We start from the raw sequence: 14,906 nt of genomic DNA, 5'->3' as shown, positions 1-14,906 counted from the left end.
GTAAAAAGAAGCTTCTCTGGTGAGGACTGAGAGGCGCACCGACCCATGGGTCTAAAGAGACAATTTAGATGAGTGATACTACTAGGTTTTCCCTAGAGCCTGTGACCTAGACAACCACAGGTTTTTGCTGATGTTAGCAGTACAAGGCAGTGCATGAGTTTCATCTTGTGGACCTGCTCTTAAGTCCATTTAGAAAGTACTTGATTACTCCCGTAATATTCATGCAACTCTTACACTAGTAGGCATGTCTTGCCCTAGATGCCACATGCTATCCAAAAACAAAAACAAAAACAAAAACGAAAACAAAACCAACAAAACAACAGTGTTAGATATGGGTTGTGTCTTTTTGAGTTGTTGGTTGGTGGAGTCCCATAGACTCCTCCAAACAATATGGATTATTGCTATTGCTCTTGGTTACCCTTCAGAATTTGATTGTAAGACCCTGCTTCTGAAAACATTACATATTTGAGTCTCAGGATATGGGGAAACCAAACTGGCTCCAGCTGGGAAGCTTCACCCTAATGGATAGCTTTCAGAGTGCTGGAAGGATCTATGCACACTACCTTGGGGTGTGCAGAGAAAAGTAGTCAACAGTCTTACCCAGCTGTGAACTTGATGAACTGCACAGACACTGTTGTGCTCTCCAAGGACCCCTCTGTGGAAATCTGTTTCTCCACGAAGTTGCCCTGTATTTCCAGGCTCATGTACTAAACTGAATGCTGTTTTACTTAGGATGTTAGGGAGCTCTTGTCATTCCAGAAATACCAGGCTTGCCCCTGTGAGCCCCATGTTCTTGGCTGTGGCCATCAGCCCCACCCCAGGCAGCCCTGTTGAGGCCTTACGGGTTAGAGGTTTGTCCAGATGGACCTTGGTGTGTGTCTGGAAGGAGAGAGGCATTACTAGCAAGTGTAGTGTTTACTTATTTAGTTATTATTTTGGGTTGACTTTGTGTTTGGATGTTTTGCCTGCATGTCTGTTGGTACACCACGTGCTTGTCTGCTATCCCTGGAGGTTGGAAGGCAGCATTGATCCCTTGAAACTGCACTTACAGATTGTGGGTGCTGGGAACTGAACCCAGGTTTCTGTAGGAGCAGCCAGTGCTCTTAATCACTGGGCCAAGTTTCCAGGTGACCCCCCACTCTGCCTCTTTTTAAAAACCTCTTCCCGTCCTGCCATCGTCAGGATTTTGTGGGTGGAGAGCTTTTCTTTTGAGATCTAAAAACTATTCTGTAAGGTAGTAGAAATAATGCTTTTAGACATAGTTCTCCCCCAGCATAAAACACACAAAATGTAAAACTATGCCCTGCTTCCATCAGCTTTCAGTCCTTTCCACAGAGGTAGCATGCTGGAATGCTTTCTTTTTGGTTTTCTGATTCTTCTTTGCAAACGAGTAAGACTTGATCAGCTTTATTACCTCCCTGCTATGAGAATGAGGTCTTGAGCTTTCCTTTAGCTCTTACTCCTCTGAGTACTTACCAGATTTACTTTTCTCCTCTTTGTTGTTTTCATGATTGAAAAATAATTTATATTTGTATTAAAATTTACTGTATGCCAAAGTATATGGGGCAGTGAGGTCACTGTCTCTAGAATTTGGATATTACCAATATCGCTGAGTTTATAAATGGAGTTGAAGCTAATTTTGTCAGGGTTCAAGTGTCGGGGGAGAGGAGGACTTGGGGCGGGGTGGGAAGATGGGGCAGAATGAAGGTCCTGACGTGCGCTCTGGCCCTGCACACTAAGTTAGCCCATACAAGGCTACGAAGAGTGACTTCACAGCTGTGGAAGGCACGAGATGCTGGAACTGGCTCAGTCTGGGCTCAGCCTGGTCCTGGCACCTTAGGACCTGAGTTTCAGAGTTGTTGCTTCCCGTAAACTAACGGCAGTGAATGGGAAAGATTATGGTTGAAGTCTCTACCAGTGAGTAGCTCTCTGGTGGTGGACACTTGAAGCTGTATATTCTGAAAGCGAACCAGAGTCTAATCTATTACATAAATAATGGGGTACAATCTACACTGTGATCTGCATTCTGGACTGAGGGACAGTGAAATCCCCTGTCTGCTCAGCAGCCCAGGAGTAGCCTGTTCTTGTCATGTTTGTCATAGTTGCTAGCTGCTGGCAGTTGTTTAATTTCCCACAAAGGAAGCAGTTGTGCCCCTGACTTTTCCTGCCAGTCTGCTCTGGAGGCCTCTGCTTGGAAGGTCTTTGCGAAGGGAGGTGAGTGGTTGGGCAGTGTCTGCAGGTTGTGGAGTATCCGAGGTCAGGTCTTCTCGCCTCTACACAGCCTCCCTCTCAGGCCCAGGCGTCACATTCTGCTCTGTTCGAGGGAGGTTAACCTTCTTGTGATGCACAGATGTTCTAAGGACACAGTCCCCCACCCCCACCCTGGGACATAGCAAGGAAATTTACATTCTTAAAAGCATACCTCACCAAGAACTTTCATTTCATGCTTTTCAGAGATCGTATGCTATTTTATTTATTTGTAAGATGATACAGAAGGCATCATTAAATCCATTTTAGAGATGAGAAAACTGAGGTCTGAAGATACAGAGGCGCTTGCCTAAAGTCGAGGTGTGCTGAGTGCCATCAGAGCAGCCTGTGAGGGTCTCCACCTTGAGTCTGACTCTGTGCTCCTGGGTGCTCTTTCCTGCCAGTGAGCTTTGGTCTTCCTGCCATGACTAGTCTAGACTGGAAGATGTGCTTGCAGAAGTACCCAGGATGTCAGTAACTGCATGACAGTGGGCTGCGTGTTCTGCAGCCTTTCTAGAACCTGCTTCCAGAGAAGCGCGTGTGCTAGCATGAGTCATCAGGCAGCGGTGTCTCTCAGCTTGTTGGTCACTGGGTTCCTTGGTGGCCATCCCCTCCCTCCTCCTCCTGAACACCCCTAAGGGCCCTCTGTCTTTTATTAAATGGCCTGGAGATTTTTCTGTAGCACTAATCTTAAAAGGTCTTATTAATAAAAACAAACTCAGAGCCAGATATTGGGGTGAACACTGGAAGATCAGAGAGACAGAACCAGCCACAGCTAACCTCACCTCGACAACTCCTCAGCCGATCCTGTTTCCTCAGACTGGAAGCCTCTGAGTCCTCATTAGGAATGGATCTCAGCTGAACTGCTACTGAAAGCCTAAAAGCTTAACAGACTCTAGTTCCTAATCCTCACACCTTATATACCTTTCTGCTTCCTGTCATCACTTCCTAGCATTAAAGGCGTGTGTCACCATGCCTGTCTGTTTCCGGTGTGGCCTTGAACTCACAGAGATCCAAACGGATCTCTGCCTTTGGAATGCTAGGATTAAAGTCATGAGTGCCACCATTTTCTGGCCTCTATATCCAGTGGCTGTTCTGTTCTCTGACCCCAGATAAGTTTATTAGGGTGCACAGTATATTGGGGAACACAATATCACCACATTTTTCTGTAGCCAGAGGTTCCTAAGTGTTCTTACTCCATGACAAGACATTTTCAAGGTGGACAGTCTGTCCACAGCTGAGGAATTTCAGCTGTCCTTAGAGCTGCTATTTCCTCTCCTCCCTAGGTATGTGTCTCATTTCACCAATGCGCTGCAGTCAATTCGAAAGAAATGCAGACTGGATGATATTCCTGCCAACTCCCTTTTCCAGGAAGACTGGACTGCTTTCCAGAACTCCGTCAGGTAATGTGGATGCTGCAGTGTAAGTATGTGCCAAATGGAGCAAGCAGTATGTGTTTATGAGGGGCTCCTCTTTCCCCTTTCAGTGCCTTTGTTTGTTTGTCTCTTTGTTTTGAGACAGGCTCCCTTGTGTAGTCCTGACTGTTCTGGAACTGGTTATGTAGACCAGGCTTTGGCTTGCCACGGCCTCCCAAGTGCTGGGATCAAAGGTGTGTGATCCTGGTTCAGCGCCTTTTTAAAAAATAGTACCTAAATTTAAACAGCCAATAAACAAAAAACCCAAACAGCTGCCAAAACAAAATACCAGAAATATCCTTATAATTTGTAAAATATATTTTTTAAAGATTTATTTATTTTTTATTTTCTGTATATGAGTGTTTTGCCTGCATGTATGGCTGTGTACTATGTGCATGCAGTACCAGAGGAGACCAGAAGGGGGCATCAAATCCACTGGAACCAGAGTTAAGATATCTACCGCACGGGTACTGGGAACTGAAGTTTTGTCCTCTGAAAGGGCAGCAAGTGCTTTATCACTGAACCATCTCTCCAGCCCTGTGAAATATTTTAAAACATTCTTTACAAATGCCTTGTCTTCTTTGATGACAAACTCTTACATGTGGTATGAGATTCCCTTCCCCCACACCTGTGTTTTTTTTTTTTTTTCTTCCAAAGCTTAAGTATACAGCTGTATTTTGGAGTGTACAGCTGAGCTGGTCTGTCCTGTTTCGGGTCTAAGAACCACAGCACTTACGAGAATGCCCTTGGAAAGAATCCTGCAGGAGCTGAGGGGCAGGCCTCGAGCTGAGCCTCTCATGTTGTCAACAGCTGCACTCTGAAGAGCTCATGGGACTTTTGGGCCACTAGGTAGACATGCCAGTCAGTACCTGGGGAGTGTGATCAGCAGTGTCTTAGGAAGGTTTGGCCCTGGCGTGTTCAGCTGAAAAGTCTCTGACCCACAGACACCACTTATCACATGGCATTTAAAAGAATTTTACATTAGTTGCCAACAGGTAAAACACATTGAACACAATCCAGATCTCTGAAATTGCCTACAGAATCTGAGGCGGTGGCACTGAGTGGGTCAGCAGCTGAGGCTGCTGCCTGGTGTGTTTAGAGAAACTGCTTTTTATGGAGCTGGATTCCAGCTGTTTCAAGCTGTTCTTCAGCTGACCTGCTTCATCCACTCCACTTACACGTCTGGCCTGACCCCGGCCCCACTGCCTGGGTGTGCCACATGGCATTCACCGCATGTATCATCATGGTACATGCTGTGAACGCCAGAGCTCAGACAGCCACTGAAGGTGGTCCGGGTGAACCAGGATTACCCAAGATCATCTTGGGTTACCACCATCTCATGGTCTCTATTCTGGGCTTTATGTTTATGGACTGTGATGCTTTGGGTGCTAACTTCATCCCCTCTCCTGTGGGGTCTTGGCATACCAGGAAATACTCTGCACACGGCTATTCTGGTGCACCTGAGTTGAGTGGAATATTTTACTTTCTCATAAACCTTTCTCATGATGGAATGCCCAGATACCCTGGTGATGACAGGCACTTTCAGAGAGAGTTAAAAGTTAACTAGGCTTGAGATGTTTTGAATCTTTGGATTTGTCCCAACCTAATGGGTTTGCTGAAGAAGGACCAGTAACTAGAATCTGCGGGCTGGCATGATATTACTTCAAAATGAAAAGGTTATGAAACGCAGACGTGATAGCCATTCGGGCTTATCTCTGAGAAACGAACGGGTGGATCAACATCTGCCTTCCATGTGTGAGAGGGAGACAGTTTTCTATGCAAAGAGTAGCTGTCTAGTAGGTATTGAATAATACATCTCACTTTCAAATTTTAAATAATGAGTACTTCCGGCCAATTTTCTTAAAGTAAAAACCCAGTGTTTTGGAACTGTGAAACTGAGGTAGCATTGGGTAGAGCTGTGATTCACAGCAAAAGTGTTAGTAACATGGAGGCCATGAGGAGGAACCGGCGACATTCATTATATGTGATGAAACCTTCCAGGGAGGCAGTGCCATCAGAAGGAGCAAATAGTTAGAATTTTTATGAATGAGTCTGTGTTTGTCCTGTAAACGCTGGCATGCCCGGTAGTACTTGAGCTTGAAGTGCTCTGTGTTCTCTTTAGGATCATAGCCACCTGTGGAGAGCTCCTGCGCCAGTGTGGGGACTTCGAGCAGCAGCTAGCCAGCAGGTAGGGGGGCATCCTCCGTCCCCTTGCCCTTCATTCCCTGGGGTTTGGCCTGGGCGGTATTGGATCCGGTACAGGGACAGAATCTGAAAGCCACAGGCCTGGAGGACCGCCTGTCCCTCGATACGAGGTGTCATTACTGTCATCATTAAACATTTATTGAACACCTAAAAGGGCAAGGCTCATCCTACTTGGCAGTAGTCACATAAATCTGGTTAGATATGGAGGCGCCGGTCCAGATGAGGAAATAGTACACGTTGTTTCCCAATTATATGTGGGTTAGGCTTCTACTTATGGTCAGTTATTGGGCTCAAAATAAATTTCCTCATAGAGACCGTGTTACGAGTGGTGACTAAGGCCCCCAGACAAGCCCAGAGGATTGAAACTAACCCAGGCAGCCTGCAGTCCATGTCCTGGAGTAGAATTCTGCCGAGGGCTGAGAATCGAAGGAGAGTTTTGGAGTCTGCGCTAAGAAAGACCCATTCCAGCCTCCTGTCTCTCCTCTGATATTGCCAGGGCTTTCTTTATATGTGATCCAGCGTTGCCTCCCATTCAGACGGTTCCCTGCCACCTTTCCAGCTTCCTTGTTCCTTCATCCTGTGGGAAAAAAGAAGCCTGGTGTGTGGGGTGGTTGTTGCTTAACAGTTACTTAATGCGTGTGTTTGTGTGTGTGTGTGTGTGTGTGTGTGTGTGTGTTTAGACAGGTCTTTACTATGTAACCCAGGCTGTCCTAAAACTCACTGTATAGAACAGCTAGCCTTGAACTCACAGAGATCCACTTGCCTCTACCTCCCAAGTGCTGGGGTTGGGATTAAAGGCGCACTACCATACCTAGCTGAGAGAAGTGTTGATTTTAACTTTGTTGTCATCAGAATTTGTGAGTGTTGTTCCTACACTTCCGTTTGTCTGTCCTTACACTGGCATTACTCTGAATATATGTGTTAGCCATCTCTCCTTCTCAGGACACAGTAATTGTCCTTAATCGTTTGCCTTGCAAAGGGTCAGGAAGGTTTTGGTTAGGAAGGTGAGTGAGGACTGGGTGGCTATGGGGATGATGAGCTTGTAGCTGCAGTTTGCAGCCTAGAGAGAAGCTAAAAGGCTGATTCTGCTTCAGTGAGAGACCACACAGCCTCTGAAAGAATGATGTCATCCTGGAAGCACTGAGCCTGGGGACAGTCACCATCTGTGTTCCCATCTGGGGCACTGCTCGGTGTGTGGCAGCCACCCTGTAAAGCTTATCTTATCTCCCATCTGTCTCACCTTAGAACCCAGACTCTCACAGAGCCACTCCCCAGGGGCGGCACATGGTAAGGCAGAGCAGACGCTCTGGATTTGACTGACATCGACTGTCACTCCTAAGGTCTCTTTGCAAAGGCCTATGGGCTGTGTAAAGCAGAGCTGGCTGTCACTTCTCTCCTGGGTGACTTGGGTAAGATTCAGGAAGATTGCTATGGCTTCTCTGGACCTTCCTGGTGCTCACCACTTTCCTTTAGAGCACTGGTACAAACATCCCTGGCATATGATGGTTCTGTTGATGATGCTTTGGCTACATGCTGCACATTCAGGAGAAAATGTGTTTCAAATTTTGGTCTTTTCTAGACTAGCATCGTTCGGGCTGTGATCCTTTCCTACTGTGCAGGGCAGTAGCAGCCATCCCAAAGCTCCCTGTCAGCCCCCTCTGGTGTTGAGAGCCTAGAAGCTAGGAGCCTAGAAGGTTGAAGACTTCAGGATGTTTTCAACTTACGAGGCTTTGTTGGATCTCAGTCCCGTTATAAGTCTAGGAGTGCCTGCATTTTTAAGGTCCTTGTAGAGTAGTTCAAATGGACGGTTGGGTTTCAGGAATTCAGTGTAAATGTACAGGCTTCCGGGGCTGAGGAGAGAAATAGCTTGTCTTGAAGGGAAATGAACTGAAGAGCTAGGTGAGATTATAACCTTCCCTCCTGAGTGCACACTGGCTGCACTCGCCAGGCACATTGGTACACTAGTGATGAGGTCGTCTAGTGATGTCCGTGTGGAGAGGAGGCTAAGAGCAGATGCCGTTAGTTCTCCTGAGTTGGAATTGTGCTTAGGGACACTTTAAACTAGTCTTTGCTACAGAAAGCGTTTCTAGCCTGCTTTGATTTCTTTAGCTTGGATGGCAAGCTAGTCCAGGGAGGCCGGATGCCCATGGGCTGCCTGAGATGGAAGCGTATATTCCTGTGACTCCGTGGAAGAGAGGAGAGCTGACCCCAGGAGGCAGTGGCGAAGGCTCCTGGTTACCCACGTGCGGCTGCTGAACCCACACGTGTCAGGCACGTGCTAGCTGCTAGGGTTGGGCGGTGCAGCCGCTTCATTCTGTTCTTACCATTGTACAGGAGGTGTGAGGAAAGCCTCTGGTGGGTGCACACAGAGGCAAGAGGCCGCCAGCAGCGAAGGACCAAGTGTCCCGGGGAGGGCAGAGCCTGGGGACCTCCTGAGGGACACACTCAGCAGGGAGAGTGTGTGAGTGTGTGTGTGGGGGCAGTGGGTGAGCAGAGACCACGTGAGGTGGTGAGGAATCGGCTTTTGCATGTTTTAGTTTATCCTGGAGAGCTGAGGCTGCTTCTGGAAAAAAGGCAAAACCAGACTTGCCCTTTGGAAAGCTGGGGTGGATGAGGTGGATGAGGCAGACTGAGGAAGGGAGGGGAAGGGACGGTTAGAGTACTTCTTCAGTCCACACCTGAGGGTGCAGTCTGAGGGAGGTGGTTAGGGGTGGGCCACAGTTTCTCACACAGACAGAGGAGCCGACCGAATCGCTGGTGGGATTCAGCAGTGGGAGTGCCAGCTTGAGCCTCGGGAGGAGGTGGGGAGCAGCTTGAGTATGCAGGTTTCTGAGCAAGCAAGCCCCTGACTGCAGTGTTGTTCAGCAAGCTTGGGGCTGCTGATCTGTTGGTTCCTTTTCGGCCCTTTTATCTTGAAGATAGGGTCTAACTGTTTATCCCTGCAGACCTGGAACTAACTCCCAGAGATCCACCAGTGTCTGCCTCTAGGTGCTGGGATTGAAGGCACACGTCACCACGCCTGCTTTTGTTTTATTTCCTTGATATAGGGTCTAGGTTTGCTTCAAACTTGTATTTCTCCTGCCTCAGCCTCCTGAGTACTGGAATTTCAGGTATATGCCTCATCCTGCTTTTTAATAAGTGAGTGCAGTCTAAAACCTGGCATGTCCAAAGCAATTGCTTTCGTAAGAAATATTTGGAAGGGAGGGTCAGGGAGTTAGCTGCATTTGGGGTCATCACAGTACCTCTTCTTCTCCCATAATTCTGCACACATTCAGCATGGAGGCTGGATGGTAAGAGTGGGCCGAGGGAGAAGAGCGGTCCCAGCGTCGTCCTTGTTCGTAGAGACTCAGCTCCACGGAAGTACCACAGGTGGATTAGCACGGAGACACTCCCCGCGGCGTTCTTCTTTCTTGAAGACTCTGCAGAGTGCCAGCTTCTCTCAATAGATCTCCCTGTAGCATCCAAGCCACAAAAGTAAACTTCGTGGTGTGCCAATGAATACCAGCATTATAGTCCAGTGTATGGGGAAGGTATTCCGAGGATAAATAGACATGCAGTTAGCCAGTGGGTCACACAATATTGGACTCTTCCATGCCACGATGCCCAAGGAGTGAGGACGTGAAGAGTATTCCAGATGGCATCAAGCTAAGCACTGCCCACAGCAACAAGATGGTGTCTTCTGGTGGCATAAATGTTAAGAGGATTAAAGTTGATTTCAGTGTTAACCCTGGTTTCTTTTCTGCATCTGAGGCCCAGCTCATTCTTAAATGAAGAAAGATGTCTTCATTTCTGTATAAAGCAGACCTGAATTCTGTCTACCCCATGAGGGTGTCCTGCATTTAGGAAGAAGCTCAGTACAGCCAGCTCTGGGCACAATGCTCACCATTTTCCTTTCAGGGTCCTGTCCACAGCGGGGAAGTATCTGTCTGACTCCTACAGCCCTCGGAGCCTGGCAGGATTCCAAGACAGCATCTTGACAGACAAGAAGAGCCCTGCCAAGAACCCATGGCAGGAATATAATTACCTCCAGAAAGATAACCCTGCTGAATATGCCAGTTTAATGGAAATACTTTATACCCTCAAGGTATGAGATCAGCCCAGCAGCACTCGTACAAATGAAACCTTCCCATGTCACTCTCTCTCCCCTGGTGCCAGGTTTCTGTCTCTGTTTGCAGGCCCTGCCTTCTCTCTGTCTCCTGTATGTGAGGTTTTAAGGAGCTGGGAACCGCCACTGGGTTGGAACTCACTGAGATAAAGCTGTAGGAGTCGGGTGGATGGGTCTTTTTATGGATGAAAGCCAGGCTTGAGAATTGTCCAGGAAGCTTACTGTTGCTCCATTTAGAGATAAACTTGTCTGTGAGACTACGGCAGTGGGAACCCCTGGTCCTCATGTAGTGACAACCCCCTTTACTGAGTGGCAGCCAGGGGATCAGATGTGTGCTGTCTGCAGTTAGAGTGAGCCTGTAAAGAGGAGCATTTTGGGAGTGGGGTCCCCTTCTGGGTAGTCTTTGAAGCCTTGGTCTGTCTGCCATGAAGCTGACCTTGGCTTTGAGCTTTAGGCCCCTTGGATCCAGGGACAAGAGGGCTTCCCAGAAAATGGAGTGAGTCACCCAGCTCCTAGGCATGCCCCGCAGGGTTGTAAGAGGACTGTGGGCACCAGGGTCAGAGCACCCCTCCATGTATTCTTATGCTACCAGATGCAGCCCGCAGCTCTCCTGCTGGTGCAGTGCTCCGGGGTGGACCGTGCATTGAGGCCCACTCTTGTTTCCCGAGAGTGTCCCCATCTCTGCACCTTGGCCCACCACGGGCTGCACTTGAGCTTGACAAACACACTTCTTAAAGCAATTCTCCAAACGCATTCATCCATGTTTCTGAGATTAAGTTAAACCAGCTCTGTTTATCTTTATTGCTAATCTGATTTATGTCTGTTGTAATCGGTCCATTTATAATCACAAGAACTAAGGTTACATTTTCCATCCCTGTATTTTCTCAGGCTGTATGGATTCCCAGGACTCATACAGGTTGTACATACTCTGGCTTTCAGCCAGGGGTGACTGACCTGACCTCTCCGGGAATCAGAGTTCTGCCCATCACTCTTGTTTATATGTGAGGACACGATCTTTCCCACTCCCTCCTCAGTCCCCAAGGGATAGTCAGTCACAAGTTAGGTTTTCCTAAACTGCAAATCCGTAAACTCATGTTGGAAAATGCGTCAGAGTCACCTGGGAAGTGATGTCAATCCTCATGAGTTCAGTATTTTGGAGCTTGTGAATCTTCCAGTCCTCCTTTTCCTGGGGGGTGAGGGGGGCATAGCCAGGCTTGGGGAGCACTGTTGCAGAAGCCGTTCACTGTGTCCCACGTAGTCACTCTCCAACACTTCTAACTAGTGATGACCTCGTCTGGGGACTTAACTGCCTTTGCCTTCTCCTGTCTCAGGAGAAGGGGTCCAGTAATCACAGCCTGCTGTCTGCATCACGCACAGCCCTGACCCGGCTGAACCAGCAGGCTCACCAGCTGGCTTTCGACTCGGTCTTCCTGCGCATCAAACAGCAGCTGCTGCTCGTTTCCAGGATGGATGTAAGTTCCACTGACTGCAGTGTCTGTGCTCCCGGGTTCTGCATAGGCTCGACCTATGCCAGGATCTTCTCCCTCCCCGCCATGAGATGTGGGGGGGTGGGAGGGTGAGGGGGTGGGTCAGCAGAGTCACTTTGTCATTTCAGTCTCTGGCTTGGCATGAATTTCTCATCTTAATTGTAGTTACTCAAACACTCTATTGAGAGGCCATTTTATAAGATGATGATGGCGATGATGATGATGGTGGTGGTGGTGGTGGTGATGGGTTGTCATTATCTGAGACAGGGTCTTACCATGTAGCTCAGACTGGCCTGAATCTCAACATCCTCTGCCTCAGCCTCCAAGTGCTGTGACTGCAGGTGTATACCGTCACGCTCAGCTTTCTGAAGCTTGTCAGTATTGCTTGTTCACCTTTCCCACTGGCAGGCCTGCCTTTTCTGCCTTTTCAGAGGCTGTGTGCTGCTGTGACCCCTGGTCCACAGAGCCCCTATCTTCTGATGTTGGGTGGTCCTGCCAGAGGGAACAGTTCCGGCTCTTGGGCAGGAGAATGCCTTATCTGCCTTGATCCTGTTTCCGAGGAGGCCTCTTTTGCTTGTTCACTGGCTCTGTTGCCCTGGCTGACCTTGAAGTTGTGACCTTCTGCCTTAGTTGGGCGGTGCTAGGATTGCAGGCCACATCTTGCTCTGAGCTGCTACCTTCTTCCTCCATACGTCCGGTGTGCCTGTGTCAGAGTGGTCTCCCTGCCCTTGCCTCATGCCCGCTTCCCCTTCTCTGCTTGTCCCAGTTGCCTTTGGAGGAGCTGCCCAGCGGTCACATCTTCTCCGCTCTCCTGTCTCTCCCTGGTTCAGATCCCGCTGCTTTCTTCTGGGTTGCTAGGCAGGACAGCACCCTGGTCAGTTGTCTCACCAGCTCCCCCGGTCTGTTCAGTTCTGCTTCTGTGGGAGATAATGTTTGGGAAGGCCCGTTACCTCTGTGCTTCTTATGGCACACAGGTCCTTTCAGGAAACGGCAATGACTCGCATGGTATAGTTACAAGGCCATGGCTTTCTGTTGCCCTCTAGAAATCGTGTGAAGAGCCCCTCCCTGGATAGCCTTGGTCAAGTCTCAGCCCCTCTGTGGGTTTGATGTTCATTCCACCCCGAGACTCTGATTTTCATTCTGTGAGATTCGGTGGTGTCAGCTGCAGTTGGAGTTTGTGCTTCCAGCACTGAGGGCAGCACTGGAGAGAGCTTTAATTTATGTGTATAAATGTGCGTATGTACATGTGCCATGTGTGTACAGTGCCCACAGAGGCCAGAAGATGGGACTGGATCCCCTGAAACTGGAGTTACAGATGGTTATAAGCCACCATGTGGGTGCTGGAAACTGAACCTGGGTCCTCTACAAGAGCAGCAAGTGCTCTTAACTGCTAAGACATTTCTCCAGGGACCCCCCCCCCCACACCTGTGTTTTGAGACAAGGTCTCCTAAGCTGATCTCAAACTTACAAGCCTTCTGTCTCAGCCTTTTAAATCTGGGGTTATAGGCATACACCTCCAGTTAGCTATGCTTCTCATTTTCTAAGAGAAGGGGCTTAATTAGATCTTTAAAGTAAAAATTATATTCATATTCATTTAAATCCCTTTAAAATGCCACCATCTAAAATGTGAGTAGCATGCAATCCCATGCATACTCAAGTGTATCTCAGGCTGAGCAAATGTCTATAGAAATGAACCCAAAGGACACATGGAGTTATATTATACATGTTATCTTTAAAAGAGTGTTACACTCCTTTGATCCCAGCCCTCAGAAGGCAGTCGCAGGCAGATCTCTATGGGTTCAAGGCCAGCCTGGGCTACAAAGTGAGCTTTACAACAGCCATAGGCTTTATAGTGAGACTTTATCTCAAAAACTAAACCAAGCCAGGCGGTGGTGGCGCATGCCTTTAATCCCAGCACTCGGGAGGCAGAGGCAGGTGGATCTTTGTGAGTTCGAGGCCAGCCTGGGCTACAGAGCGAGCTCTAGGAAAGGCGCAAAGCTACACAGAGAGAAACCCTGTCTTGAAAAACCAAAAAAAACCAAAAAAACCAGAAAACAAAAAACTAAACCAAACCAAACAAAAAAGCAATATGAATATAGATTATAGTCTTATTTGGATTGAACTAATTAAAATTGAAGAGAAACTAAATGAAACGGTAGGACTTGTGTCTCTAGGCTCTGATAGCAAGCACTTTACCACTGAGCCATCCTGCGGGCCTGTGTTCTTACTGCGTTATTTTTGTCATAGTTTAAGATGTTGGCCTCACTTCACAGCTGTCGGTCCACACTGTGTCAGTTCCACCCTGAAACAGGCTCCCACCTGTCCTTTCGCCTCCATTTCTGCTTTCCAGAGTTCCTTGTTGTGACTCATCGCCCAGTTGCTGGAATCCCCACTTTTGGTTCAGGCTTTACCACAGTCCTGGGACACTGGGATAGACCAGGTTAGCTTTGGTGATTAGAAAGACTTGTGTGGGAGCCAGCATCCAACACACAATACCAAGGCAAACACTCGAGCCTGGAGGATTTGAAAAGAAAACCCTGGTCACTGCTGTTTGTGTTGAACGTTGGCAGGTAAATTGTATTGCCCCTTTGTATTTTAAGACTATTAACCAACACCATGTTCAATTCAGAATAGATTATTGACGTTTACCTGTATTACCTGCTGACAGATGAGTAGAAAAGCCCTTTTGAAGGGCAGTTTAAATAAATCTTGAACAATTAAGAAATAATCTACACCATTTCCGCGTTGCCCTCTTCAAGTGAGCCTTACTTGCCTGCTTTCTGAGACCTTCCCACTTCAGGCCATTCCATCTCGACCCTTCTCTGACCTTTCCCACCTCCCCCACCTCCCTCTGGTCCCTGACTGTTCTCTTGAGGCTCTTTCTGCTTCCTCTCAGAAGCCTTTCTCCAACTCGTAGCCCTTGTTCTCTTGATGGCTGGCGGCCGTGGTGGTCTTTGCTCTGTGCCATTTCTCACCTCTGTCCTCATCCACAGTGCCACTTTGGGACCTTCTACTTCATGACTACTGCCTGGTTCATGTTTCCACCATCTCTAGACTGTTTCTAACCCTTTGCTCACTCTCAGTCCCCCTCAGAGAGGTTGCTGCATGCAGTTTCACAGAGCATTGCTCTGGTATCATCTCTTAGCCTTCCCATGGCTGCCCGGGCCAATCTGAGAATCTCCTTTATTTTATATAACTATTTACTTTTTGAGACAAAGTCTCACTATGTAACCATGGCTGGCCTAGAACTCACTATGTAGACCAGGCTAGCCCCAGATTTAAAGAGACTTGCCTACTTTTGCCTCCTGATTGCTGGGATTCAGGGTGTGTGCCACCATGTCCAGATTTGAGAATGTTTTTAAAGGCTTTTTATTACAGGAATTCTTACACATGCAGAGTAGAGAGAAGGATGGGAAACTTGTCCTGCTTCCACGTTGACCAACTCTA

At 48.1% G+C, this 14,906-nt stretch overlaps 1 protein-coding gene across 1 annotated transcript in view; it reads left to right on the top strand.

The window, feature by feature from the left end:
- The window catches only part of Cog7 (component of oligomeric golgi complex 7), a 73,355-nt gene that overhangs the window by 41,563 nt on the left and 16,886 nt on the right, over positions 1-14,906 (top strand). Inside the window, exons 10-13 of the mRNA XM_006980339.4 lie at positions 3,534-3,650; positions 5,785-5,850; positions 9,765-9,951; positions 11,304-11,444. Coding sequence (XP_006980401.1) covers positions 3,534-3,650; positions 5,785-5,850; positions 9,765-9,951; positions 11,304-11,444 — 511 coding nt within the window. The remainder of the gene's footprint in view (positions 1-3,533; positions 3,651-5,784; positions 5,851-9,764; positions 9,952-11,303; positions 11,445-14,906) is intronic.

This window comes from Peromyscus maniculatus, chromosome 1, assembly GCF_049852395.1.
Source record: "Peromyscus maniculatus bairdii isolate BWxNUB_F1_BW_parent chromosome 1, HU_Pman_BW_mat_3.1, whole genome shotgun sequence".
Lineage (NCBI taxonomy): Eukaryota > Metazoa > Chordata > Mammalia > Rodentia > Cricetidae > Peromyscus > Peromyscus maniculatus.
Note: the sequence above shows the minus strand (reverse complement) of the source record. Positions and strands in the feature narration are given on the sequence as shown.